This window comes from Megalops cyprinoides, chromosome 20 (assembly GCF_013368585.1).
Source record: "Megalops cyprinoides isolate fMegCyp1 chromosome 20, fMegCyp1.pri, whole genome shotgun sequence".
Taxonomy (NCBI): domain Eukaryota; kingdom Metazoa; phylum Chordata; class Actinopteri; order Elopiformes; family Megalopidae; genus Megalops; species Megalops cyprinoides.
The window spans coordinates 13,723,789-13,750,590 of NC_050602.1; the positions used below are offsets into that span (position 1 = coordinate 13,723,789).

The 26,802-nt window shown below is 43.8% G+C and overlaps 1 protein-coding gene across 2 annotated transcripts in view; it reads left to right on the forward strand.

Moving 5' to 3' along the window:
* astn1 (astrotactin 1) overlaps positions 1-26,802 on the forward strand; it is a 274,669-nt gene that overhangs the window by 212,460 nt on the left and 35,407 nt on the right. For both annotated transcript variants that reach the window (XM_036554076.1, XM_036554078.1), the window contains exons 17-19: positions 16,915-17,183; positions 17,837-17,970; positions 19,737-19,888. In XM_036554076.1, coding sequence (XP_036409969.1) covers positions 16,915-17,183; positions 17,837-17,970; positions 19,737-19,888 — 555 coding nt within the window. The remainder of the gene's footprint in view (positions 1-16,914; positions 17,184-17,836; positions 17,971-19,736; positions 19,889-26,802) is intronic.

Genomic DNA, 26,802 nt, shown 5'->3' on the forward strand with positions numbered 1-26,802 from the left:
GCCCCCCCTCCCCCCCACCAACTCCCGTCCTAAATATGGCTCAAGGTGTATGGTGCTTCTCTCTCTCTTGCTCTTTTTCTCTCTCTTGCTCTTTCTCTCTCTGTCTCTGTCTCTCTCTCTATCTCTCTCTCTATCTCTCTATTCCTTTCTTTCTCTTGCTCTCTTATGCACTCTCTTGATTCAGTAATGGGTGTTAAACACAGCAGGTTAGCAAGAAGGAAGGCAGAGAGAGCAACTGATGGCTACAATTGGTGCCCGTCCATCCATCCGTCTACGTATAGAGTAATAAAGGAGGAAGTAAGCTCTCTTATCCATGGGTCCAACTGTTCCATAGCCACTGTTCAAACAGTCAAAGGGATTCATGCTGGGAGATGTCCCTGTCAGAGGCAACAAATTACTAGAATAATGTCATGGGAATGTTTCCAGGAAAAAGAGGGCTGTGAGGAATAATTCACATTGTCATAAATGTAAGATTTATTGTTACATCTGCCAATTGTAGATGGAATTACCATAAATTCTGTCCTGTCATATAAAAACAGAGGATTAGTGGCCCTTCCTTCACCCTTATGTTTTATTGATGCCCTAAAAATGTCCAGAAAATAGACTTATGTACCAGATAACACTAAACCTGGACTCACCATCAAATATGATAAAGCTCTTAGTACTGCTGGAGAGGTTTTACATTACATTACATTATTGTCATTTAGCAGATGCTCTTATCCAGAGTGGCTTACATAGGTTACAGTTTTTACGTGTTAGCCATTTATGCAGTTTGGATATTTATTGAGACAATTCCTGGTTAGGTACATTGCCCAAGAGTACAGCAGCAGTGCCCCTGTGGGGAAGTGAATAAGCAACCTTTTGGTCACAAGCCCTGCTCCTTACCACTATGCTACACTGCTGCTCCCGTTTTCATTAGTGAGGTACTGTGGCTGCTTGGAGCAGCATCATCAACCTGAGGAGGAGTGTCAACTCTGGAGCACTTAGGAGCCACTGTATCAAATTTTATAAGCAATTCATAAAAATGTTTCTACTTACCTAATTACAGATATTACTGGAGGTCTTCTTTTAGTACATTTTAGGACCTGGGAAGAGGGGGTTCTCACACAATACATAATGCACTGTTACAAGGGTATGGCCACGTCTGGCATTTCACTGATTTAAAAACATGTAGTGCAATGAACTTTGCCGTTAACTTTGACTAACAACTTTAAGCAAGTGTTTGATAGTGTTTGATTTAGTTTTTTAAACAACATCACAGAATCAGTGGTTGCTGAAATGAACAAATATTTTGTGCAAGAAAAGAAAAAAAATGCAGCCCAACTCCCCTGAAGACTCTAAATTAACATTTCCCTCTCATCAGATGACACAGGTTGGACCATGAACCTAAATTATTTACTTACCTTACTTTGATGTTATGTAAACCTCTGCCAATTCCGCCTGTCGTGCAAGGCACCGCGACCATTATTTATTCATGTGTTTTTTTATTCTTCACATATGCCGGGAAAAAAAAAAAACAGAACCACGGCATGCACGAGTTTTGCAAGGATAGCATTTTGATGGAAGGATGCTCCTGGAGCCTGTATCACTACAGACAATGGAGGAGAACCGCTGGATTCGCCGACCGGGATTGCTGTGAAATCCTGGGTAATGAAGATGACAGCAACATCCTCGTAGCAGCGGCAGTGCTTTTGCACGGAGCGCAGCCATCAGAGGATAATATCCTGCTGAGTACACACATAATTTATTACTGGAATCTAATCACTGCTTGGAATGAGTTCCATTGGAACTCATTAGCCGGCTTGATGAAGATCAGTCCAGACAATAAAGGAATGAGAGTTAGAGAAAAGCAGAGATTCGCACAGAAACAACTTGGGCCTTGGAAGCTCCCTGACAATGTGCATTACAGAAGCCTTCTGTTTTTGTCCTTTCCTTTTAAACTTGGCACGAGGAGCCACGCATCAGAAGCACTTCTGGAGGGAATAGGTGTGAGGCAGATGTAAAAATGTTTTTTTTTTTTCCCCACCTGTTTTTTCTTTTTTCCCCACAAGAGCTGATATATGAATCAGAGTGGGGTATTATGTCACAGGTTTTGTAAATCTGAATGTCAAGTGTATAAGTTTTGTTCATTTTTCCATTTCCAACAAATAACATCAATGCAAAGTGTTTTTGTCTGGCAACTACTATTTAGCTTTGGATTGTCACCCAAATATATTCATTTGTTTGTGCACGTACCTGCATATATATACATATATATATATATATATATATATATATATATATATATATATATATATATATATATATATATATATATATGCATATACTCACTCATATGTGTATTGCTTTTCAGTCTTCTTAAATGTCCTTTTTTTCTGCTTGGCTGGGCCTGATGTATGAGCTTGTAAGCACTCCTGTGAAGACCAGCAGGAATTGCACCCTATTCCAAGGAGCTCTGCTGTAATTCACTCCCCTGATGTTGCTAGCATATAGATTTTGTGTGTCTCCTATTACCATACTATTACCCGTGGTAATATTCAACGTTCACCGCAAAGCCAACATGTTCATAAAAATGCTTTCTGCATGATTTTCCAAGTCACCAAAGGAGAAAATTGGACAAGAATATTATTCTGAGATGTCTCTCCATCCAGTCATTCACACTCTACTTGGTCGTGTGCGTGCAGCAGACGCGGATGTTGCGAATGCAAGGAATTCAGGCACTTCATTTTCCCCGATGTTGGCTGCTGCTCAGCGCTCCTGTACTCACATAATCAGGTGCCGGGGTCCGCCCCCAAATAGATGCCATAGATTTATGGGACTGAAAAGTCAATTCTGATTCAGGAACCGGAAACCGAATTGAATGCCTGTGTAATGAGAGGAAGCGCAAACTGATGTGACCGGAGATGCTCTTGGTTCAGTTTGGTGTGAGTTGGGTGGATGCTCACAATGTGTGAAAAGAGGTCTGAGGACAATTCAGAGGTACGATATAGTGGGAGTTGGCTTGAAGTTCAGCAAGACCCCAGAGGAAGTCTTACAGTACCTTACAAATGCTTTCGACTTCAGGAGGTAAATAAAGGAACCTAAGAGGTGATTTTTTTTTAGGTATTGAAAAATAAAGTCACATTCCATATTAGTCAGTGGTGTCTTAAGTTAGTCGTTGACAAACCCACCGACTCGAACTGAAGTCGTCTGAACTGTGTAATTGTGTTATTGACAAACAATGCAGCAATTATGGCTATCATAAATTGTCCAGATTAAATTTAGTCTGGTGTACATTATGAATATTTACTACAGAGCTTCTTGTATTGAATGCAAACTACCCTTTCATTTGGCTTGGCCTGCCAGAGTTCATTCAAGGGCATTGCATATCATGCTGTAGTGGGGGGGGTTGAAGCTGGCTACCGCAAGTCTTTTCTTGTTGGGCAGGCCTGTGAACAATTTTGCAGCTCTGAGCTCCTCCTGGGATGTGTGCGGGTCCCACATGAGTGCTCATACTGGTATGATGGCAGCCCATAGCTGTCCGCTGTGCTTCCTCATTTGAGACACGTTGGCTGGAAGCACAATCACAGTAATTGAATAAAGCCAGTGCCTCTCTGAAATTTAGAGGAACGGCTGAAAAAAGAAGGAGGTGGAAGAAAATGTGTCTACTTATCAGTGAATATATACTGTCCTGTGATTCCCAAACACAAGGTAGCCATGCATTGCGTTTCTGCCCATTTAGGTAGCCAAATTGGATAATTGGTTATATAGAGAAGTTTTTACCAAACTGTGCAGATTTGACTAATTAGATAATTCTATAATTATATCTATGTACTCCACAGGGAAACAGGAAACCGGACAGTGAACTCTGCAAACATAAGTGGACAAAAGAGTGGGGAGCATATGGGGGTCCCAATCACACCTCATCTGCATATTATCATTGTTCCAGTGAAATAATGAGATGAAATCCAGTTGGACTTCAAAGGGAAAGTTCTGACAAATCCCCTGCACCCCCCGGATGTTCCAAACGCATTATTACCATGTATTTAACTAAATTAGCCATGCATTTTGATAATGATTAATTAGGACTACAGAGGATTACAGTTTGAGGAGAGACTAAAAATGAGCGGACTACTTACCTCAGGTTACAAAAGAAAGGTAGAGCAGATCCTGCTCCAGTTTTGACAGTGCCTGTACTTACGGAGAGATCTGCGGCGCGCGGGTTCCGCTCCTCACTCGCGCAGCAAGAGCGAGAGTGATTAACGCTCGTTAGCGGTGGAAGAGACAGGGAGCCTGGGTGGTGGTGTGTTCCTCTGTAATTTCTTTGTTAATTACTCCTCTCGGGAGGGACGGGAACAAACGCCTGGGGGCGGCCTGCCACACTTCCACACTAGCCTGCTTTTAACTGACTTCTCTCTCTCTCCCCTCCCAGTGCTGTCTGAGCGGGTGCCTTCCCTGCTGCGCTCCTCATGGTAGCCAGTTCTCAGTCCCCGATGCGGTCTCTTTCGCAGGACACATGCACATACCTGCGCCTCTAGCAGGCAGCGGTACCTCGCAGGCAGCCAGCCAATCCCATCACGATTCATCCGCGCGGCAGAATGAGCACGAGATCTTTGATGAGACGCGGGGGCTGATCAGAGCGTGCCAAGCGCGTGAGAGAGCATCCGCTTTCTGTCGCGGGTTACAGATGTGGAGAATATTTCTCCTCTCAGAATTGATGAGCTGGAGTCGTTTTAGGCCCTCGATTACACGGGAGGGAAATGGCCCACAAAAACCGGTATCGATCAGTGACAGAATGAGGTCTGCTTGCTGAAAGGCCGGGGAATTGTCATTGACTACTGAGGTTGCAGGAGGTTCAAGCCTCTTTCCGGCAAAATGTTGTGAAGCTGCACTGACACGTTGAAACGGGGGCTCAAACCAGAAGGGATTTGTAGTTTCCTCCTCGCTTAATCTTTCACATCTGTGCCATATGTCAAAAGAACTAATGGGCAGGAGTGTGGGATATAGACAGGTGTCATGACCAGGGGGTGCCAACCTAACTCTGGGCGGGGCACTGCCGCTCAGTAAAACTCAGCAGCACACCGCAACCCTAATCCACTATGTATTCCCCAGTTGGCTCTTGCCGTGATGACCTTGTAAAGTATGCTCAACAGCGTCTGCTGAAATATAAACAGCAGTAATCCATGATGTAAACTGCATACCATTTCCAGGTTTGTGTTTTACAAACAGGTAAACAGCATACAGAAATGTGGAGGTATATTATGTATATTTTTACATGAACCTTGCACTAATCTTGTTATGTTTCTGCTTTATATGATTACAAAAATCAGTTATTGGTTTTGAAGAATACGCAGTGATTTCAACATGTCCATCTTTGCTTGTAAAACAAAGAAAATATCTGCACACTCAGACAAATTGCTACATATAGTAAAGATTATGTTAAGACATGTAACTAACAGATGAACCTAGTTATTATTCCAAATTCACTCATTTCCTTTCCCCAGCCTGCAACCTGTGCTGGCTGTACTGCTGGCTGTGTTTCCATCAGCTATCCTAATGCAGAGTCCCAATATGGAAAGCTGGTGCAGCAAGCTCAGTTAAAACACGTACTTCAAATTCATTCAGCGCTTAAACATCCTCAGTTGTAATGCATGATACAAGCTGAGAGTTGAATGTGCTATTTGGATGCCAAGCAGTTGTCTCACTTTAACGAGCTACAAAACTAGCAACTATTTTCTAACTCGTTACTAGCTTTTTATGCTGCTTTATGTTGTTTTATTTGATTTTTATCTTGATCGATTGGGAAATGTACTCAATGTATTTTGAGAAATACCATTTAGAGGTTTTTCTTTAAGCACTGTGCTCTTTGTTGTTAACTGATGGTGACTTGTGCTGAAGCAAACTATGATTATAGAGGACTATAGTGGACTTCATTCACACAGTGAAAAGCAGTATGGTTTGACCACCTGTGGTCTGCCCTCCGTATTTATTATTGGTTAAAATTGAATAGCACAAGTCCTATTTATATACCACTTGGGGGGAAAAAACCCATCTGCGTCAGAATCTAAAGTATACATCGACATCCTAGCATATTGTGACGAGATTTATCATCTTTATTATTCCCCAGGAGTGAGTTATAACAAGCCTTGAGCAGGGCTGTCTCGAGACAGGTGAACCCTGTTGTCAGGGCGACAGCACAGAGGTTTGTTTAATGGAGGTGCAAGTGGAGAGGAGGTTAACGTGTTCCATCTCGCGCCGAGGCTGATGACATGTCAGAGAGAGAGAGAGACAGAGAGAGAGAGCAGGGCGAGCTCAGTCCTGCAGGCTTCAGAGCGCACTGACCCGCGACGGCATCCGGGCTCCGGCACAGCTGCTGACCCACCGTGACCCCGAAGTGAGGAACTCACAGCCCCCCTTGCCCCCCCCCATCCCCCTAGCGCTCCGCTGACCTGTCCAAAATCACTGACAGTGCAGCCGCGGTTTTCCGAGAGCACGCCCGTTTTGCTGGGACACTAAAGACACGACATTATGCGATTTCCGTACTCAGCAGATTCCCCTCCAAAAACACCCTGCGCTCTCTCTTTCTGTGCTTTATCAGCACCCCCAAAATATGCCTGTGGTGTACACTTAAAGGTGAGCAAATGGCAGGTGACTTATAAACACAAAGATCTGCAGCGCACAGGCCCCTCGTTATGGCTCCCAACAGTGCTAGCTGGCATTTTGTATCATGGGTCATTATTTATTTGCTTAACAGAATGTTCAGGGATGAATCACAAGGCGCACTTCAGATGTAACACGCTTTGTTCAAATGCATTTATACCAGGTCAGGTGAAACACCTTGCTGAAGGGGAACAGTTGTCCGTCCGTCGGGTGAACCGGGGATTCTTTGGTCAATAGCCAATATTGCTGTTACCCACACTGACCGGCTGCGGGGATGGCGCTGTTAGCTCTAGCACAAGATATATAGCATTAGATCGGCATAACAAATATTTGTGCAGGTTTTTTCGAATGGTTAGCATCAGTGTCCAGAGAGAGAGATGAGTCGGACATTGTAAAGTACATTGAGCAGCGATGGACAGATTCAGAGATCTAAGCTAAACCCAGTTCCTGGAACAACTAGCAGAACAAGCCCCTTGGACACAAGAATGGACTCTCCGAGAGCAAATGAAAAAGCTAAAGCTTGGCGAAGTGCAAGGGAGAGGTTCCTCCTTTGCCTTAGCCAGACCGAATGGATTAAAACTATAAATGCGCAAGAAGATATGTGAAAATCAGTGCAATTTGCTGTCGACCGGAGTATTTCCTCTGTTGGAATTGATTGGACTCCCAGGTCTGCCTTTGTGCTCTTCAAAGGCCAGTCTTGAGAGGAGCATACCCCATACGTGCAGACTGGAGCTGCACAAATGCAGTTTTATTACAGATTGATTTACTATTAAAATCGACCAACTAAAGAGGGTTTCTGCTGTAATTCGGTTGACAAAAAAGTGTGAAGCTGTTTTTGGCCTCTCAGGGGGTTGAAATTAAATGGGAAAATATTAAACCACAGGGGACACTGAAGAGCTTCAAGTATTTAGTAAGGGAAGTCATAGTCAACCACTCATGGAATTCAGACATTTTTAGGAATACTTGCCCTCTATATCTAGTTCTAGTTTTTTGAATGTGTGAATGTCTTTAACAGTGAAATAAAGGGATTTAGGATTTTTTTCTGATTTTCTGTTCTGATGCAGAAAAAATGTCAACACATTTCCAGCCTGGCTTGGCCCAATCTGTGAGTGGAAGAGCAGCAATGTTGACGTGAATAATTGATTTCAGTTCTCTTTGCCGATGCCTGCCGATAAGGACTGATTTTAAAAGGCTTTGTTGCATCTGCGTAATCACTGTCTCACTGCGTGTTGTTTATTCGAAGCGCCGCTGCCCTAACTGGGTCACACCTTAGAAAAAGCCAAGGTTGCCAAGCGAAATGGTACACATTCAGTGGGTTGCGCTAATGAACAATTAATTAGCGGAATTCTTTCTGTTTCAATTAACGTTCTTCGGTCCGATCAAAGTAGACTAAAGAGGAATCGAGCCCAGCAACCCTCCGCATGGTGTTCCCAACGCTCAGTGGGCCTTTTGCTTCTTAAACGAGCAAATTAATTATGACAGCAAGTGTTTGTTCACTCCATTTTGTCTGCTGATCCAGACTGATTGATGACAGTTATATAGCACCAGCATGGAGATTGACCGCAGTAAATGGATACCGCAGTAAATGGATATATGGGCACACGCATAAAACTACAGCATCACTAACTGTCTGAATTGCTGTTTTTCACTACCTTATTAAGGAGAAATTTATGACAATGTGTCCACCAGTTTTGTCATGGGTGGAAGGGAGACTTACATGGAAGGATCGGCACTGATTTCAGTAATCCGTCCTATCCAAATCAAAGGTGTAAATGATATAGTTGATGATAAATGACTCACCACAATTGGTAAAACCCAGTCAAAGTGTGTATACAAATATTTTCACCCCACACAGAAGGGGAGTGGAGGAAGACCAAGCCTGCTGCTGTGATGTTAGCCAGTTTTGTAAGAATGCACGGTAATATGAACATACTGTAGCTTAATGATTTAAAGTGCAAAGGTCAAAGTGCAAGTAATAATCATTACTTTATCTCAAATCATAATTTTGAAAAATCTAAATATTGAATTTTCCAATTAAACTCAAATTGTCATTGTCTTGACAGCACCCAGAGCAGCAAGCAATCTCCCAGTATACAGTGTTATGCATCAGTAAGCAATGGTGGGGTTTATCATCTCAATAAACATGAAGGTTGCCGGGAGGACATATTGCCAAAGCTGTGCTTTTATGTTCTGCGGCTCACGTACATCTTCACATCTCATAACAGAGACCTTTTAGCAGAGACCTTTATTGAAGATTTGCGTGCGCATTGATAGGAAGGAAATGAAAATGTATTCCTGAATGTACAACATGCATTCATGTGTTCAAATCTGATCATTTAATACAATGCACTGTAAATTTAATTTGCACAGGGCTGTTTTTATTGCAGTTTTAAAGCACCATGCTGTCGTGCTGCTATGCTGCTGCCACCATTATGCTGCTAGTACTTGTAACGTTCTGTCATGTTTTGTGTTGTTTTTATAATTTCTGACCCCACTGTTGCTTTTGCATGTTGGTGTGGCCTTTTTTTGTTGCACATCATTGGATTGTTGTGTGTTACCATTTCCTGTTTTCCACCTGCCTGGGGACTGCAGATGGAAATTAGCATTACAGCTAAATCTGGCACTCTTACAGTGGAATGGTCATTACTGCACATTGTCCCTGTCAAATAAATATAACAAATAAATGTAAAATAAATAAATAAAGGAGAGGGAAATGGCAAGCCAAAAAAGGTGAGCTGTGGGACAGCTTGTAAAAATATCTGACAAGTGCAGGTAAAAATGTATTATTTTATTCAGCCTGTATCTTGCCTGCTGTCTATTCATGATAGGTGATGTTGAGAGCATGCTACCTGACCATCCATATTTGCAGAATCTCTCAATCCTGCTTGGCAGATCACATTTACGTGAGGCTTATGGGGCCCACAATGCCAGCTGCCTTGCCATCATGTTAAGGCCTTTAAGTAAAGCTGTCAGGGTTTTCGGCTGCTGCTGCTTCCCCCAACGACCAACAAGCGTCCTCATAACTTCCTGTCAGTGTTCCTGGCTGTTGCTTCCTGGTACAACCACCATGTCTTCCATGCCCACCACCATGATGGATTAACTTCCTGTTTGTTTCCTGTCTTACTTAGTTAACGTGTTCCACCTGTGTTGATTAGTTATTGTTGTCACCTGTGTTTTCTGTTATTAAAGCCCTGCCCTGTCCCTTTCTCATCACTCAGTCTTGAGTTGCTATGCTTTGTGTATGCTCTCTGTACAAAGCCTGCTTTTGCTTCTCAAGTCTTCAGTAAAGAAAACTTTGTTGTCTTGGAACCAGCTTTTGTGTCGTGAGTCATCTCTGCATTTTGATTCATCCTGCTCCTTGTAACAAAAACAGCTTACAAAATGAGACTAAAGACCAATGTCCATTGCTGTTCAACGGCAAAAAAAGAATCAGATTATACGGGTATGCGCACATTGCACAGGCAATTGAATTTTAAATAAACAGCTCATTTAACCAGCCCCCGGAATCCCCTCCTGGCTGACCAGTGATGGAAAACCCAAACCATCTGCAAGATCCGCCCACATGTTGTGATTGGTCAGGTCAACCAAGCGGGATGCCTGCCCCCTCCTGCTAGGTGGGAGAGCCGGGCCCGCCACTGGAGCGTTGACAGTTAATTTTGTGTCCTATCAGTTTGTGCTGATAGATATTAATTGCCTTTTTAACTCCCGCCCAGCTTAATGAGCTGCTCAGATGTCAGATGGTAATTAAGGGGACGCATTTTATCATCTTAATTACAGATATTTCCTTCCCATTGATTCAACCCCCCCGGAATCTGATTACTACATTGGCTGCGCTCGTAATAAGGTGCACATGCAGAAAGGTGGGTGGTTCGTTTTTAATCCACCTGGTTTCTTTGATTTGCCCATGCATAAGTGCCGCCTCCACCCACACCACACCTTTAACCTTTCACCTTGAACATTTCACTGTTCGACAAAAACAGCTTTTAACCTAGGATTTGGTGGTCTGCAATAAAAGCGAAGCCTGATCGGTGGAATGAGACGAAAGTGATTCTGAAGGTTACGAGACAGAGGAGGGTTGGGATGTTAGGACAATGTGTGTCGGGGTTTTAGTTCAGATTGAGGACAGGCTGCCTTGACTCCCGGCGAAAGGGAGCCGCAGGCTGGGCCCTGCTGTAGCAACCACTGCTTGGCCCCTATTATTCACTTTGGAGGTCAGGACAGACAGACCCCTTGTGGATTCCGCCTCGCAATTAATCTCTCATCCTCGATGGAGGCCTGTTTCCTTCACATATCACACATTGAGCCGAATTACTGTAAATTCTGTGTCACGGTTCTTTTTCTTCTGTTCATTTCCAGGGGAGGAATTAAATAGTCTCCATGGTGCTTTCCTGAATGTGTTGTTACAAACAGGGGAGGAGGGACTACCACTACAGCGGCGGATCTTTACAGTATTTTGAGATTATGTGATAATCACGCTGCAGTGATTTGCGTGCCCGTGTTCATAACACACTTACGCAAAAGGCCAGCCAAACAGCCGCCGGCCTGCAGAAGCTTCCTGTTACATCAGCGACCTAGAAATCGAACTGCCGTTGTACCAAAATATGACTGGGAATCGGTGGAAAAAAAGGGAAGCGCATTTGGACGTAAACAGCTGGGTATCCCATGTGCAGTCTGACATAAAAGTGATAGCAAGGCATTTAGGACATGGGACCTGTCAGCCCGGCTTGAGAGCAGGGCATTTTGAATGAACGTCTCTCCGTTCTAGAAGATCGGCTTGACTCTTTGTCCCAAGACCGACATATTTTAGATGCAGGACCCGTTACCCCTCCATCATGCATAGCTGAGCCACCTGATTGTACACGGTACCCGTCAGCACTCGGATCTGGGTGATGGCTCTGCAGCGATGGGTAATTGCTTAAGTTTTACTACACGGTGAACCGCAGCCCCTCTTAAGCAGCGGCTCTGCGTACGGGCCGACACATGTGCCAACAGTGGGTGTAAATGATGCGAGGGAGTCCGCGCACAGCTGGCGCGCGGGCCGTCTCCCCGAGACCCCCGCGCGCGCCGCGTCTCAGGTGGGACAGGTAGGGCCCTCTGACAGCTGCTGATTGGCTGAAGGACCCGCTGTGCGCTCCCGCAGCTCCCCGCGATACGGACGCCTGAGTGCAAACACTCTGATTAGAGCGCTGTTGCTATGGGGCCCAGGTCTGCTTTCTCACAGCGAGCACAGAAATGGATGCTGGCTGGGAATGTTCAAAGGCAGGCAAACTGCAAATTAGCTATTTACGTAATGATAATATACAATAGAATGCTTGTGAGTCGCCGTCGAATTGATTTCACCCAGGCAGCCCCCCTTACCCCACCAGCACTGGTTCTCAACCTAACTCATTAGTATTTCTATAGTATTATACTGTAATTCTTTAACATGTTAGCTGTTTTAGGATGCAGATTTGTCCTATTATACAGGAGCGTTTCAAATTTAAATGACCGAACAGTATTTGATAACATTTCCCTTCTGTGGATCAATTAATGGACCACAGTGTGCTCTGAGGGCTGACTTCATGTTGTTGAAGGACCTTCACAGGGGTCCTCAGGTCTCTGGTTGCAAAAACTCACATTACAGTGCACTCAGTCACTGTCCTTTATTACATTACAGTACACACTCTGCATATGCAGAGGAAGTTACTGCACTTTACACGTGTCCTCTGACCCGTCTATACAGCTGGGGGCTGCGACTCGAGCAGCTCGGGTTAAGCGACTTGCTCAGGACGAGAACCTCTGTGCAGCCATCTGGATTTTCAGCCCGGAGCCCTCAGGGCCAGTCCAGATCCTGAGCCACCAGCAGACGCTGCTCCCCAACCCCTCGTTTGCCCTCCTTTTGTTTCCTCTTTAATTACTCTGGTGACAGGCGACAGAGTGAAGGGGAAGGGGGAGGTGCGGAGGTTGCTGGAATGCACACACACACACACACACACACACACGCAGGTGCGCACATACCCGCACGCCCGTTCCAATCGCCACCTGTAAACAAGATGTCACTCCTCTTCGAGTCTCCGGACCGGCCCAATCAACGGTAAATAAACGCAGGCACTCTCACCTGCCCCGAATCGAGGCCACAGCCGAGAGGGTTCCATTAAGCGGCAGAAAGACCTGTCAGTTAAGGCCTCGGCTAGCCGGGGCCCTAAAACGCGGGGATAAATCAAATGCAAAGAGATTGGAAGTGCGCTGGCCTGGGAGACGTGGAGCGGGGGTCGGGGGCCTCGCAAATAAATACCTCGCCCCCTTTTACTAGCTCGGGTGTCAGTGTATTTACATGGTTTATTTGGTACCCCCGCACCCACCCCCTCTCCTCCCGCTCCTCCTTGTCCTCCTCCTGCCGGAGGTATTGACAGGGTAAAAGATAACGCCCTCAAACCCGGACGCGGTAAATATCGCCTCTGACAGAGGGGCTGGGAGACGCGGCCTTTATTGCGTTCCGGAAACGGCGCGTAGGTACTGCGCGGTGTGCCACTGCAAATCATTAACTACAAGCAACATCTGCCCGGCGAGATTGCCTGTCACAGTGCTTCGCCGCGGTGCTTGAAAAGGAGCCTGGAAATATGCTCCCAGCAAACGCATAACACGCCGTGCTACAGCACCACGGCAGCTCCTCAGCCGTGGACCTAGATGCGCACCACATCTCCATAACCAGGAGATATCAAGGTTTTAATGTATTTTTTAGGTGCTGTCCATATCTATGTTATATATGTATATGTTTCTTTAATTGCAAATCCAAGTTGGCATAACAAAACCTCTAATGCTTGATGATTTGGACTGACCCCGCACTTGTGAGTCAGTAATCACAGCGGCGATCGATCCCTTTCAAAGACGTTATGATTTTCTTGTTTAAAAGGCTGTTGAACGCTCTAATAGTCAGTCTGCTGACTGCAGAAATGATATCTTCAAGCGGGCTCTTGGCATGAGCATCCCTTTGGCCGTGTAGCTTAGAGCTGAAAGTGCCTCAATGCCATCTAGTGTTTGTGAGAGGGCACTGCTTACCTCTGTGAGCTGAAGAATGAAGCGGGGGCTCTAAGACACATGCTGGGTGCTCTGTGTTGCATCAGGGAAGCTGAAAACAGCACTGTAATGTGCGGTAATTGAAAAAAAAAACGACAGAAGTGGCACGCTTTCAAAGGATGCTTCGTAGTGCTTTCACAGGATGCTTTTCATAAACAATGTATATATCATTTCAGCTTTGTTTTGTCTTTTTCCTTCAGAAATTCTGGAGCTTACCAGGGCTTTAGATGACAAGATCCCTGCTTCCTTGCGCAAACACGGTGTACAAAATGAGGGTAATTTGATAGGTTGTTTGCCCTGATCCAAGTAATGTGATGGGGCTCTGCAGCATTATCTTGGAAGGCGGTAGATTTGCTTTTTAACTGTCCAGATGCAGAGTTGTGATGGTGCCTCAAATAAAATCAGTAATTAGCCTTATGTCAGTGTGTGTGTGTGTGTGTGTGTGTGTGTGCGCATGTGCATGTGTGTGTGTGTCTATGTTTGGGAGGGTTTGTGGTGGGAGGCATTCTCATTTGTGTGTGCATGTTGTGTGTGTGTGTGAATGCCGCCTATTTGAAATCAAATTTTACTGTGCATCAGTGGCACAGGACAGAGTCACTTGCCCTGCAATATTCACGGTTTATTCAGCGCGCAGCGGGATACTGGGGAGAGGACCCAGCCTTTTGATTATTCACATCATCTGCACATTATCAGCCCATGGCTGTGAGGTCGGCACGCACTGTGGGTCACGGAGGATAAAGGGCCCAACGAAAACAGGCAGAGGACAATTGCAATAATGTGGCCGTTACAGTTTCCCAGACACCACCCCTATCGACTTCCATTTGTGTACGGACGGTATAAAGACTGCATAAAGAAATGGTAGGGCCTCAGCTTCGCATTGTGGCAGAGTGATATTGGCTGCGTGGAGTGTAAGCTCAGGGACTGCATTTCCAGATGCAGCATGAGCGATCACTGTGTCCGGGGAGATGCATACTGAGAAGGGGCCGTAATCATCACGGCGTCAGCAGCAGGAGCGAATGTAGCAGCAAGGGGCTTTTGCCCAACGGACATTTCTGGGTGAGTCCTGTCACTTCGCTCCCTCCGGCTCACGGCTGCGTTTTGGGAGCTTGGAGGATGAGAGGTAGATGCGAAAATGGAGGCCTCACGTTCACAGAGAAAAGCGACTTTTGTATAGTTTGAAATGAAAGAAAAGAAAGGGATGAAAATAACTGCTGATGTCCACGTCAGCCTTATGTTATTGTATTATGTTTTTGAAAATAATATTATTTACAGTACGTTGTGTTCTACATCAAACAGCTTAAAGGTATGTGAGTAAGTACGAATTGTCTGTGTGTATGCACAACACACTGATAAGGGCTTACTGGGTCCATGCCTGTCAGTAATGATAATAAGCTTTGCTTAAGTACACATATGTTTGGTCAGTCCAAAGAGGAAAGCCATTCAGTGACATAGAGTTACAAAGAAAGCACAGTCCTGCTTATTTCTGTTCTCTTTTCTGTGTGGCATTTTAGCTATATAACTGTGGTAAATTACTGAGCCCTTTTTTACAACCTGCACCTCATAGTAAATTTTGCAGTTGTATTGACTACCTTTGTCACAAAAACTCACTGCTAGTCGTATAGATTTTAAAAAACCCTATATAAAGTATGTGAATAATGCATAAATGTGAATAGTGTCATTTAATTTGTAAATCCTCAAGGAGTATTTGTCAGGAATTACAGCTGGTGGATTTAGTAAACAGGGATTTAAGCTTTGACTCATGGATGTTTGTATTAATGGCTTGCTCAGTACACCATTCTCTAAATTCTAAAGGACTTCATTAGGACGTTCAGGTCTCATTCAGGTCTCATCCTTGGCTTTGTGTCCTGATTAATCAAGGCCTGTAGCAGTCTAGAAATAACCGAGTCTTCCCAGCCCCAAGTCCAGCGGACACCCAGAGGTTTTGGGTGGTGCTGGAAATGCCTCAGGCCAGCTGTTCAGCTACCATTTCCATCCCATAATTACCCTTGCCTCATCACTCAAACCACTCTCATGCCCACACTTATCCTGCCCCTGACAGACCTAGCCCCACAGGGGGCACCAGCAAACACAACACCCAGCTCATGTTTGTAATACCATATACTCGCTTAAATCCAACACTTAAAATTAGGGAAAACCACAATAACATTCACACTGTTCAGTACACTGCAGGTGATAGCTGTCCCCATTGTTTAGTCCAAACAGTCAGTAAATAAAACCCATCTTCCTCTTTCTTCTCATCGGCGAGCCTTCTGACTACTACCCTTTCGCGGGTAACGCACCTATTCCGCACAGAGAAAGCTGTGTGTTTTCATTTTTCTAAACATGCCCTGTATGGGGAGTTGGGCTGCTTTATGTCTCCCTGCCTCTGCGGGCCCATAAAGCTATGTCTTATTTCATTAAAACTGGCTTCAGCTGCAGGAATTCCCTAACTGCCCGTGTTGAGCTTTTAAATTGCCTGTGGATGCAGGCGACTCAGCAGTACACACTAATGGTAATCTAAACACTTTTCTCTTTGAAAATGGTCAGGGCTGTGGAGCTTTGGAGACTGCTTTTTCACATTGAAAATGGCTCTCCCCCTCACGGTAATCTTTGAAGGTGAATTTTTTAAAGGGCCATGCTAACTGCACAGGAGGGGTGTGCTCTGAAAACATCTTTTGTTTTTCTGGGCCGGGAAAACTCGAGAGCAACCCGAGTGAGTCCTCTGGGAGCCGCTGTCAAATTCTTGTTTGGAAGAAATTTTTGTTTCACCTTGAGTGTTCGCTCCACATCTGTTTAACAAGTATTTAATAACAACCGTTTGTCAAAATTACACGATTAAGCGTGGCGATAATTGCTCTCAAATATCTTCATAAAAAGGGGCTTAATAATGTATTCCTGAAGAAAATGTCAATGCAATACTGGGTTCATGCAAGTTTAACATGGGTTTTCACAAACACATGTGCTACCCCTGGAGTTAACGGTCTGCTTATTTCCCGGCGAAGAACATTTGAGAATGGCAACCCATCATATTTCTAAGGGAATTTAGAGGTGGACAGTCACTAACCAAGGTCAAGGGCGGAGTTGAAATTGACCCTGTCTAAGAGACCGGCGTGTTTTGTGGGATGTGCTACTTGCATCTCTTATCCACTCAAGTAGCACACTGGTCACCCCAGGTTTAGCAGATGTAGAACACTTCTAACGACGCCGGTCTCCCTGCAGGAAACTCCCCATCAGATGAGTCCGAGGAGCGGGAGAAGGAGCCCAGGACGCTGACGTACCCCGCCTACATCGCCAGCCTGTTGGACTCGGGTGCCAAGCGCATGGCCGCCGGGGTGCGCATGGACTGCAGCAGCCAGGGCCAGTGCCCCTCCGCCTGTCACCTCTGCCACATGAGCCCCGGGCCGTCCCGCCCGGCCGAACCCGTGCTCCTGCAGATCACCAAAGCCGCCCCTCTCTACGAGCTGGTCTCCAACAACGAGACCTACCAGGTGAGCAGCCTGTGAAACCTGCCTCAGAGAAACATGTTCCCTCTCTCCAGCCCTGTGACCGGAGGGGAACTCAGGCAGACCAGAATCACACAAACATGCTGCTCTTTCATTCATCAGACACCAGAATGGACCAAGACACTTGTCTAGGAGAGAGAAAAAAAAGGAAATAAGAACACTTCCCAGGGTTGGATAGCCACGGGCAAATAACTGGCTAGAGCTGGTGCATAGATTCATCTATTAGTAATGGAGAACAGTTTATCTAGTGGACACCAGCATAGGGTAAACAGGGAGAGGCAGCTAAGGATATTAGGAAGAGAGAAGCGGACGTTTAACACACAGATTCTAGAATGTCTTGTAAAGAAAATGCCCATCCATGTGTTTTGGCTGCTGCCCAGACTGCTGTCTTGGAATGGCAGTTTGAAGCCATTCTTTGCTTCTTCAATGCAAAAGCAACCGTAATAGTCATTGTTTGACTTTGCAGTTAATGATCAGCTGGCACTTCAGAGGGGAAGCGATGCCAGCTGGATGCGGGGCAGAGGGTAGCAGCCTTGGCACCCGCGCTCGCTCAAATTCCAGCTCCAGCTTTTTTTTTTTTTTTTTTTATTCCCCCTTCGCCTCTCCCTTGGGCGACGGCCTCGCTGTCTCTGAAACAGGCGCTGCAGGAGGCCATGAAGAGCATGCTGTGGTGCTCGGGGAAGGGCGACGTCATCGACGACTGGTGCCGCTGCGACTCCAGCGCCTTCGGAGCGGACGGGCTGCCCACCTGCGCCCCGCTTCCCCAGCCCGTGTAGGTATCCCCGGCATCAGTCACGCGGCCATGCGCTTACAGCAAAGCGGGCTGAAAAAAAAAGCACACTGCTGCCAGTTGCCACATTACTGTAGACCAGAGTCAGATGAAGAGGGAATAAGGGACACAGTTGTTACATGTAAGCGGATTGCTTTTGTTCCAGGTAGAATTTTCTTTTCAAGAAACACGGGCAGGGTGCCAGGTATATTAACTGGCGATATTTGTTATTCTGTAAATCTCCATAAAATGCAATATTTTGTCCAAAAATGCGTGAAGTACAGATGAGAAGACAGTGCAGTGACAGTGGTCTGATTTCCATGGTTGTACTGCAGCTTTGTTATCCTCACCTGCACGTAATTGCAAATGAGGGAGAAAAAAAATCAATGTTATTGTAGACTTTGAAAGTGTACCATCATTCATCATTATACGAATTGGCAATCAGTGAGGTCCACTGTCATGGTGTATTAATGTATTAATGATCACTCCAATTTCCCAACCAGGGTGCTGCATTCTGATAAACCGTGATTAGAAACTTTATTTACATGTAACGAGGTTTCCATCCATAAGTTAATGTTATGATGTTCAATTGATTACCAATGATGGAGACAAATGCTTCTCTGTACATTTTAAAGGCAGAAAAATGTGCATTGGTAACTGAGTTCCCATTCAGACACCAGCTAGTTCCTATATACCTCCATCCTCACATGCTAAAACACTTGGACCATAAAGAAAATTCTAATAAATGGTGAAATATTGTGCAATACAATATAGGTAATGATTTCTGTACCAAATAGAAAAGAGGGCAAAAATGCAGGGACACAAAACAGGGATGCAAAAATGCAGTGTAATGTTTTTCTGCAGTTAGCATCTTAAGACAGTCAGTGTCATGTTCAGTCACTGAGTGCTATACCATGACAACATAATGTCTGCAGTAAAGACAGAAGCAGTCTCAAATTTGAACAATATTTACAAAATAATAATTATGTTAAAAAGATTTTACATTTTACGTAAAATAGTCATATGCCAGAGTGATGAAGCTTCCTTTCAGCTAAGAGATGCCTTGCACTGTTATTGTAATTGCAGTACAATTCTTAAACGATTAATAATTACGAGGACATGGATTTTGGTTTGTGGAATTTGGCTTGTTGAATTTCAAAATATTGAGAACATTGACTACTTTACTTTTTAATCTTAAATAACTTGTTTCTGCATCCTTGTATGTATCCAGCTACTGTGATATGTTTAAAACCTTCTTTTCATCCCACGCAAACATCACATACTTAAAGTATAAGAGGAGAAATAACTTAGAACATTTCACATGATTTCATTTGTCAGACGTCCTATTTTTGCATGCTCATGTCAAACCTCATCGTTGCATAGGTGTGTGCAGACCTACATCTCCTTCCAGTGTTAAGCCGAAATGATACGCAGCACCCTCAAAGTTTTATCAATCTTAGCCACCTTGCAGACATTCGCTGAATCTGCTCCACCTCATCCCTGTCACCAGACTGACACATCGCACAATTTGTTTTTCTCGCTAGAATTTGAGTGACGGTTGGATTTGCTTTTTCAGTGCCCCTGTCACAGTTTTTTTATGTCGTCTCTCACCGAGCACACCAAACTCTTTCGTCAGTGAGTGAAGTGGCTTACTGTAGAACTTAGTTTTGTGGGAGCGTTACTCTGGTTTTAGGTACAGTTTGGGTGACTAGTCATGGGTGGACCAAGTACTAAGCTAACCTATATGCATTCACTATGTCCTCCTCCAGACTGAAGCTCTCTCACATCTACGAGCCCAGCAGTTCATTGGTCATTATGGAATGGAACCACACAGAGCCGCCAATCGGGGTGCGGATCGTCGATTACCTCATCAGTCAAGAGAAGGTGACTGAGAGGACAGACCACTCCAAGGTGGAGACAGGTAAACTCAGCCTCATCTTATTCATATTGTCGGTTCAAAGCAGGTCACAGTAAGACAAAGGAGTTCACTTCCTTTTAGGACAGCAATTTGATTGTAATTTGTACAATAATTCAAGATGAATGTACCTTCACAGCGGTGATTGTTTGCATCAATCACCCCCTTGGGTATTGTCTAGAAGTTATATTAAAATCACATTTGATGTATGAGCAGGAAGTGTTCTCTCTGCCAGTACATCCAAGGGTTTTGTTCTTACATACTAGGAAGCAGTAAGTTGAAAGATACTATATAAACTGAGTAGAATGGAACATTGTCATGCCTTGTAGTGAATATCTCTTATGCACACATCAGAGAATGAAAAGACCTTCGCTTCTGTGCATACTCTTGTGAACATTAAAGTACTGTGTCATTGGCATACCAGAAGAGATGCATGTAGTTATGTCCACAATTGACAAAACGATTGCAGTCAGATGTCACAAATGATTGTGTTTCCACCTCACTCGATTGCTTTATAGTGAAGTCATTGTGGTGGTAGGTTTAATTCAGGACAAGGACACAACATAAAGAAATGAAATGGGCAGATTTATGAACTGATGCAAAAGTAGTTTTCTCCTGTTAAAGAAAATGAGAGAAAAGGTGATTGATACTGTGATTAAAAATGTGATCATAGAATTTGTCATGATAGATTCACAATTGAAATAGCTGAGGAGTACTGCTGTCTGTAAACTTAATTACTGATTGCCTTAGAATACTAGAAAAGCCAGCAGCACCTACATGTTCTGTGTAAATCGAAACACTATAATGTTGATCGTACATTTTTGTCACTTCTCCGTAACACCTTAGTTGAAAGTGCATTAATACTCTCCCAATCCCTTTTCAGTAAGTAACTGAAAAAGACCACTGCAATCACTAATATGGCAAAAATGTAAGCTCTGCAAAAGGAATGCATGTGAACTCTATCAAACCCATATGACAGAGCAAAGAAATACTCTAAGATCAGAGAGATGTGTTAACACTGCAGGAAGGATGATATTTTTAGGTGATGAGACATACTGCTTTTTCAGTCGGTATGATTTCTTCCCATCAGGATGCTGGCCTTCTAGCATTGCTTTTGTAAACAACTTACTTAAGCCCGGTGGTAGTGGGTGGTAATGCTACCTATTGAAATATACTTTTTAAGGAACTTTCTGATTCCTCTCCCGCTTAATCACATTGCAGAAGGCCTACTCTGTGACAGTGTATTTGAATATGTAGTTAATCTTTCTTTATCATTGTCAAGCTTTCATAAATCTCATACCTTTCCCATATTTCTTAATTACTTTTTATCTGAGTTTAAGAGTGTTGTTTGAACAAAAAATCTGTTTTTTATCATTTCTTTTAATAATTTAAATTTTGATATTGCCTCATATACAAGAGTGGCATATTTGCCAAAGAAAATTTGGTATTTATTGAGTTGACAAATCTGCAGTCTACTGCTTATCTGTATGTTGAAGATAATATTTGCAGGGTTATCACCAAGTCACACTGTTGTAATGCCAGACATAATTCCTGTTAAAAATGGTAAAGTGAAGAGGAGGATGCTTCAATCCTCTCATGACACAAAAAGGACATCTGTAATATCTATGCAGTGCTGAGAGAAACATGTCTCTCCTACTGACACTCTGTTCAAAGAGCTCCAGAACTTGGTCTCAGAGCTAATCAGCAGAGAGTTTGATAAGGAGATATGTGTGGATGTAAACTCCTGAGGGATAAATTGTATTGTATGGATGCTTTATATGTAAAAGTTAAGTTTTAATGTTAGTCAGATATCAGCAAATATAGTAATGGACAGAATTGCTGGAAAATCCTAGTCAGTGTAAAAGCAGAGTGAATGGAAGATGTGACAATGTGGTTGAACAAGCTTCTCATGCCAATTGGTCATATATACACTGAGATATTTACAGCCACAAGATGGTGCTCCAGAGCAGTGAGAGTCTGAGAGTCAGCCTTTTGTCCTTAAATACAAAAGGAATGAAATGCTTTTTATTTATATATTATGAAAGTTTCTGTATGAACTCCAGTAACAATACTTTTGAGAAGCTATGCACATAAAGAAAATGTACACTTTGCATTACAAGGGGATTTAATTACTTCATACACATAATTTTAAAAAAATCACTCAAAAGAAATATGTTACAAATGAAGAATTGATTTTTTAAACAATATTGTCTACATTTTTATTCACTCCAGTCATTTAAAATGGAAGAGCACTTCCATGCAAGAGCACATTTTCAGTGGTAAATGTAATTATAAAATTACAAACAAATTTACAGATGGAATTAGAAGATATGGAACTTTGACAAATAGGAAAGGTGTGAGTATGCAGAGGGAAGCTGACTGTTCCCTATCTTAGTGACGAATGCTGGGTACATCAAGAAATGACCCCTGAGCATGCTGAGTGCATCAAGCTACTGGCCAGCCCCATGTGTATCACTCACATCTAGCTTTAGCCAGAGGCTGAAAATGTTGAGATGTCTCTCCCATCAGCGTTCATAAACGCAAAGGTGGTGTACAGACAGAGGTTCACCACCAGGGGGCAGTGAAGCAATTACAGCATCGGCTCCATCACACTTTGCAGGCGCTGGGCTCTGGACCTGCCGTCTGGAATGAGTTCAGCGCTTACGAAACTGACAGGAGCAGGAGGAGCTGGCGCCGTGCCGCAGGTCCCAGGGTGGCTAAACGTTTAACACAGCAGCCCATATGTATCCCAGCAACCTACTCCACCCCCCACACATATCTCCTTATAACCCACCTATGGGTGCCAAATCCTGGTCCGGCTGCTGTCCAGCAGGGATTCCAGCTGTCATTAATTCAGTAGCATGTTCAGGTATGGGAAGGATGGGGCAGGAGTAGGAGGTCACATTTCAGTCTATAATTCAGAGGCTTCTCCTGGTCAGACGTTCTCCAGCACCAGGGGTGGGCACACCTGACCCAGCCCTAGTCTCTGAAAAACAGAACCAGGAATGAGGGGGTCCCTCCCTAAATGAAAGCCCTTTGTTTTCTGGGTACAAAGCTTTGCCTTTTGTTATGCAACGCATATGGGAAGAAGCGCCGGGGCCCAGCCATAAAACCTGAGACCACCTTAAAACCGGGGAACGGAAATCTGGAAGGGCACTGGAGAGATGTGGTACTGATTTATACGTTCAATTGCCTGTCAGATGGAATCAGACTTTTCATATGTTAAATAACCTTCGGATGAGCGAAGGGACCCCAGTAAAATCCTTTGCGGGCTGCTTCTCTTTAACAGTGCCCCCTTCCCTCCCTTAAATATGGAGTGAATTCCAACCAGCAGCTTCCAACCAAAGCTTTCTTTGCTTATCAACATGCCTGTTGCCCACCGTGCTCTGACTAGCACTCGAAACACACATCACACCAAATGCGAGCAGAAGCATCTGAAGCATTCGGTGTTTGCTTATTCTGGATCCAGTGCTTTTGGATTGTATTTTGGATGATTGGATATTCTTATCAAAGTTATTTTAACTGGATCTCTGACTAATTTCATCTTATCTCTAGTTGTCTGTTTGTGCAGTCTTGTCCAGGGGAGAAATATTATATCTGTAATTTAATGTGGGAATTCTCAAATGCATGGTTGTATCTTTTTTTTTAGTTTTTTCCTTTTACCCTGACAAATGGTAGGGTAATTGTACTTTTTTAGCATAAGTATGCATTTTTCATCACAGTGGCTCCTACCAATGGCTCAGTATGCTGAATTCCCATATAGGGTGTACTATTTTACAGAATACTGTCAGCTGTTTCAGTTGTGTTGACCTCCAGATTAGTTATCTGTTTTGGATGCACTTTCCCTGTGTCCATGTGTCCTGTTGAGTTTAAAGGCTTGTTTAGTGCTTCCCCTCTCGCCAGTTTGCACTGTACTGTCCAACTTGGCCTCTGAACGTGTTGTGGCTGTTACAAAGAAGAGAACATAACATTATATCAACTCCAAATGTGGGATTGTGAAAATGCGATAGATGAGGAGGTGCTGTTGCAAGGGCTAAGCCTTACTGGAAGCCAATGTTTTTCACTACGGACATAAGCCCTTCATCTCCACTAGGCCTGGATTTGAAAGCAGCTCAAAACAGCTCCCTTACAGCATTTACTGGAAAGCCCTGAACAGAATCCATGGGCTGTCAGGAGACTCACAGCAAAAACTATCCCCCTTGCGGTGCCCTCACGAAAAGAAACATTGCATGGATTTTCTCCTTTTTTTATTGGGTTTGCTCTCCACCCACTCCAATTACTCACAGCCAATTATTATTATTTTTTTCCGCTGGTGTGGAGTCACTTGTACATCATATATTGCTGCTCATTACCTAACAATGTTTATTTTTTGGTGGGATTTGTTTGACAAGCTAGAACTAACTTTGTCAGTCACAGAAAATTGAAGGTAATTACCGCAGTGCGCATATTAGTAAATGATAGGTTATAATCCTGACTCCCTAAAATGAAGTATTTCATTTCCTCAAGTGGAAATTAAAGTCCACAGTTAGTCACCAATGCAAGGTGGCAAAAGTAAAATGGACTTCATCTGGTTTCCTCAACATGGCCTCCAACGCTAAGGTAAATGGATACATACAATGTATGGTAACTAATGATTGGAGTCTGGTCCCCCTGACAGGGATTGTTTATGTGCTAATCTCGCACATAATGGGATTCAGGCACACAACTTGACATCATAGCCCTGTCCCAGATGTTGAAGCTGACTGAATCGGAAGTCTGTTTTCAGTCATCATACCCGGGCCAGACTCCCTGTGAAAACAAACAGCCATCCCAGCCAGGGTGATGTCAGCGCTTTGATCACCCAATAACGGCAGGGTTTATTCGGGGGTCACTGGGACATGACACCCAATCCGTAAACAGATTACTCACGCCATGCGGCTCAGGCCAGGGCGCCGCACTTCCTCTGAGAAGAGGGAGCGACAGGGAGAGCGGGAAACGCTCCCGAACGAGGGGTTCACCCTGCCGACGGAAGACACGGCTTCACCCCGGAGGAATGTTTCCGCCAAGCGCTCTGGCGGATGATCTCACCACGTCTGAAGGGCAAGGTCAAGCAGGCAGGGCGGGCGCGTGCCAGAAGCTGGCGCCGTCGCCAGATGGACCCGGTGGACCCAAACGCGCCCGCGAAACGTAATAAAACTCCTGCTGTGGGCACAGACAGCGGTTCCGCACCTGTTGGGCACCGAGCTCCTCAAAGATCATAAAAAGGCTGTCTCCATCCATCATGAGAAGTCAAGGGGGGGAGGACTTTTACTGAAGCAGACAGAGTTATGACAAATGCTCATGGACATATAAACCTCTTCTTGTGAAAATGAAGTGTGTCTGGCTCGGGCCGCACAACACGGAAGGAACTTGCCTTTTGCGTAAAGCCCGGTCCGGTGATTTTGCGCTTCCCGTCCCTCAAGTGCGGCCCACATGAGCTGCGGACACAGAGAGCAGCTGCCACATCTGGAGCGCAGGAGAGCAGCCCGTCTTTGACAGTTAAAACAGTCACTGCAGCCACAGGCCTCAGGAAGGGAGACACATGACAAACTCATTGATTTATCAGAGAAAAAAAAGAAAACAACTGGCTATGAGCTGTATTAGTGAAGCTACATTTACATTTACATTCGGCAGACACTTGCAGAAACCACATAAGGAGTCAACAATGTTAGAAGTGCTGCATGACCAGGTTTCAATGGTTGGCCAAACAAGGAGGCTGCAAGAGATACAAGTGCATTAAACCATTAGATTGCTTTTTTTTTTTTTTTTTTTTTTTTTTTAGTAAAGGAAAACAAAGTTTGACATAAGAAATTGCTTTGGGTGGTATATTAGGTGGGATGTTTAAAAGCTGTGTGCTTTTAAATATACATATCTCATATTTATTAATTTTGAAAAAAAAGAAAGAAATTACTGATTGGCAAATCTTAATTATGGGACATTCATATTAAGCACAACAAGAAAGTTGAAATTAAATATCTGCATCGTGGCATTGCTCATTGAGCTGTTATGGTAAAAATATGGGACAATATGCACAACAGTGAACAGTCGCTGTTATTTTAATTACAGTACATCTGAGCTGATGTAGAATTTTCACATTTCATACAGCTAATACTACACCTTACTAACATGATCCAGGCATGTGGACTTTTACAAGCACATTAATTCAACACACATGCTGGCTCAGGCAATCAATCATGTGTCTGTGTAATTCCTACTCAACAGCTACAGGTTGTCATATCGATGCTTATCTACGTATCTCCTTTTCTCCAGATCTAGATGTCAGTATATACATTCCTTCTGTGTACTTCTTCTGAGAGCCGCTCTGGAGTATGAACACGATTGTGAAAAAGTAAAAACATGATCCGAAATTAAATGTAATTAAATTTATGTTAAGTACATAAAATAAAAAATAAAAAAGGGTGAATATTATATTCTAATGATGCTTCCTAACTGCACACAAAGACAACTGTTGCTTTCATTCCAAAAAAGGTGCCATTTGTGAATGTTAACGTGTTTATGTATCGTTTCAGATTGATGTTTTCAACATATCTTCAACATCCAATTTTTAACACCTAATTGCATATCAATCACATATTGGCTGTGCAGTGACACTGTTGTTATATAAAATACTTCTATTTCATTTTTGTCAAGATGAATATAATTACATTGTTATTGCTGCACATAGTCACATAGTTATATACACAATTAGGTGGCGTTAGGACTTAGATGGTGTTAGGTAAAGGCTAGAGATTAGGTTTAAATTTTGGAAGGACAATCTGAAAAAAAAAAACTGACCTACTCACAAAACAGGAAAGGATGCAAGTAGAGAGCTGTTTTCATTTCCCTATTTTAAGTAATATATACAAAGAACAATTTGTTACAGGAGCTGAATTAAATACAAA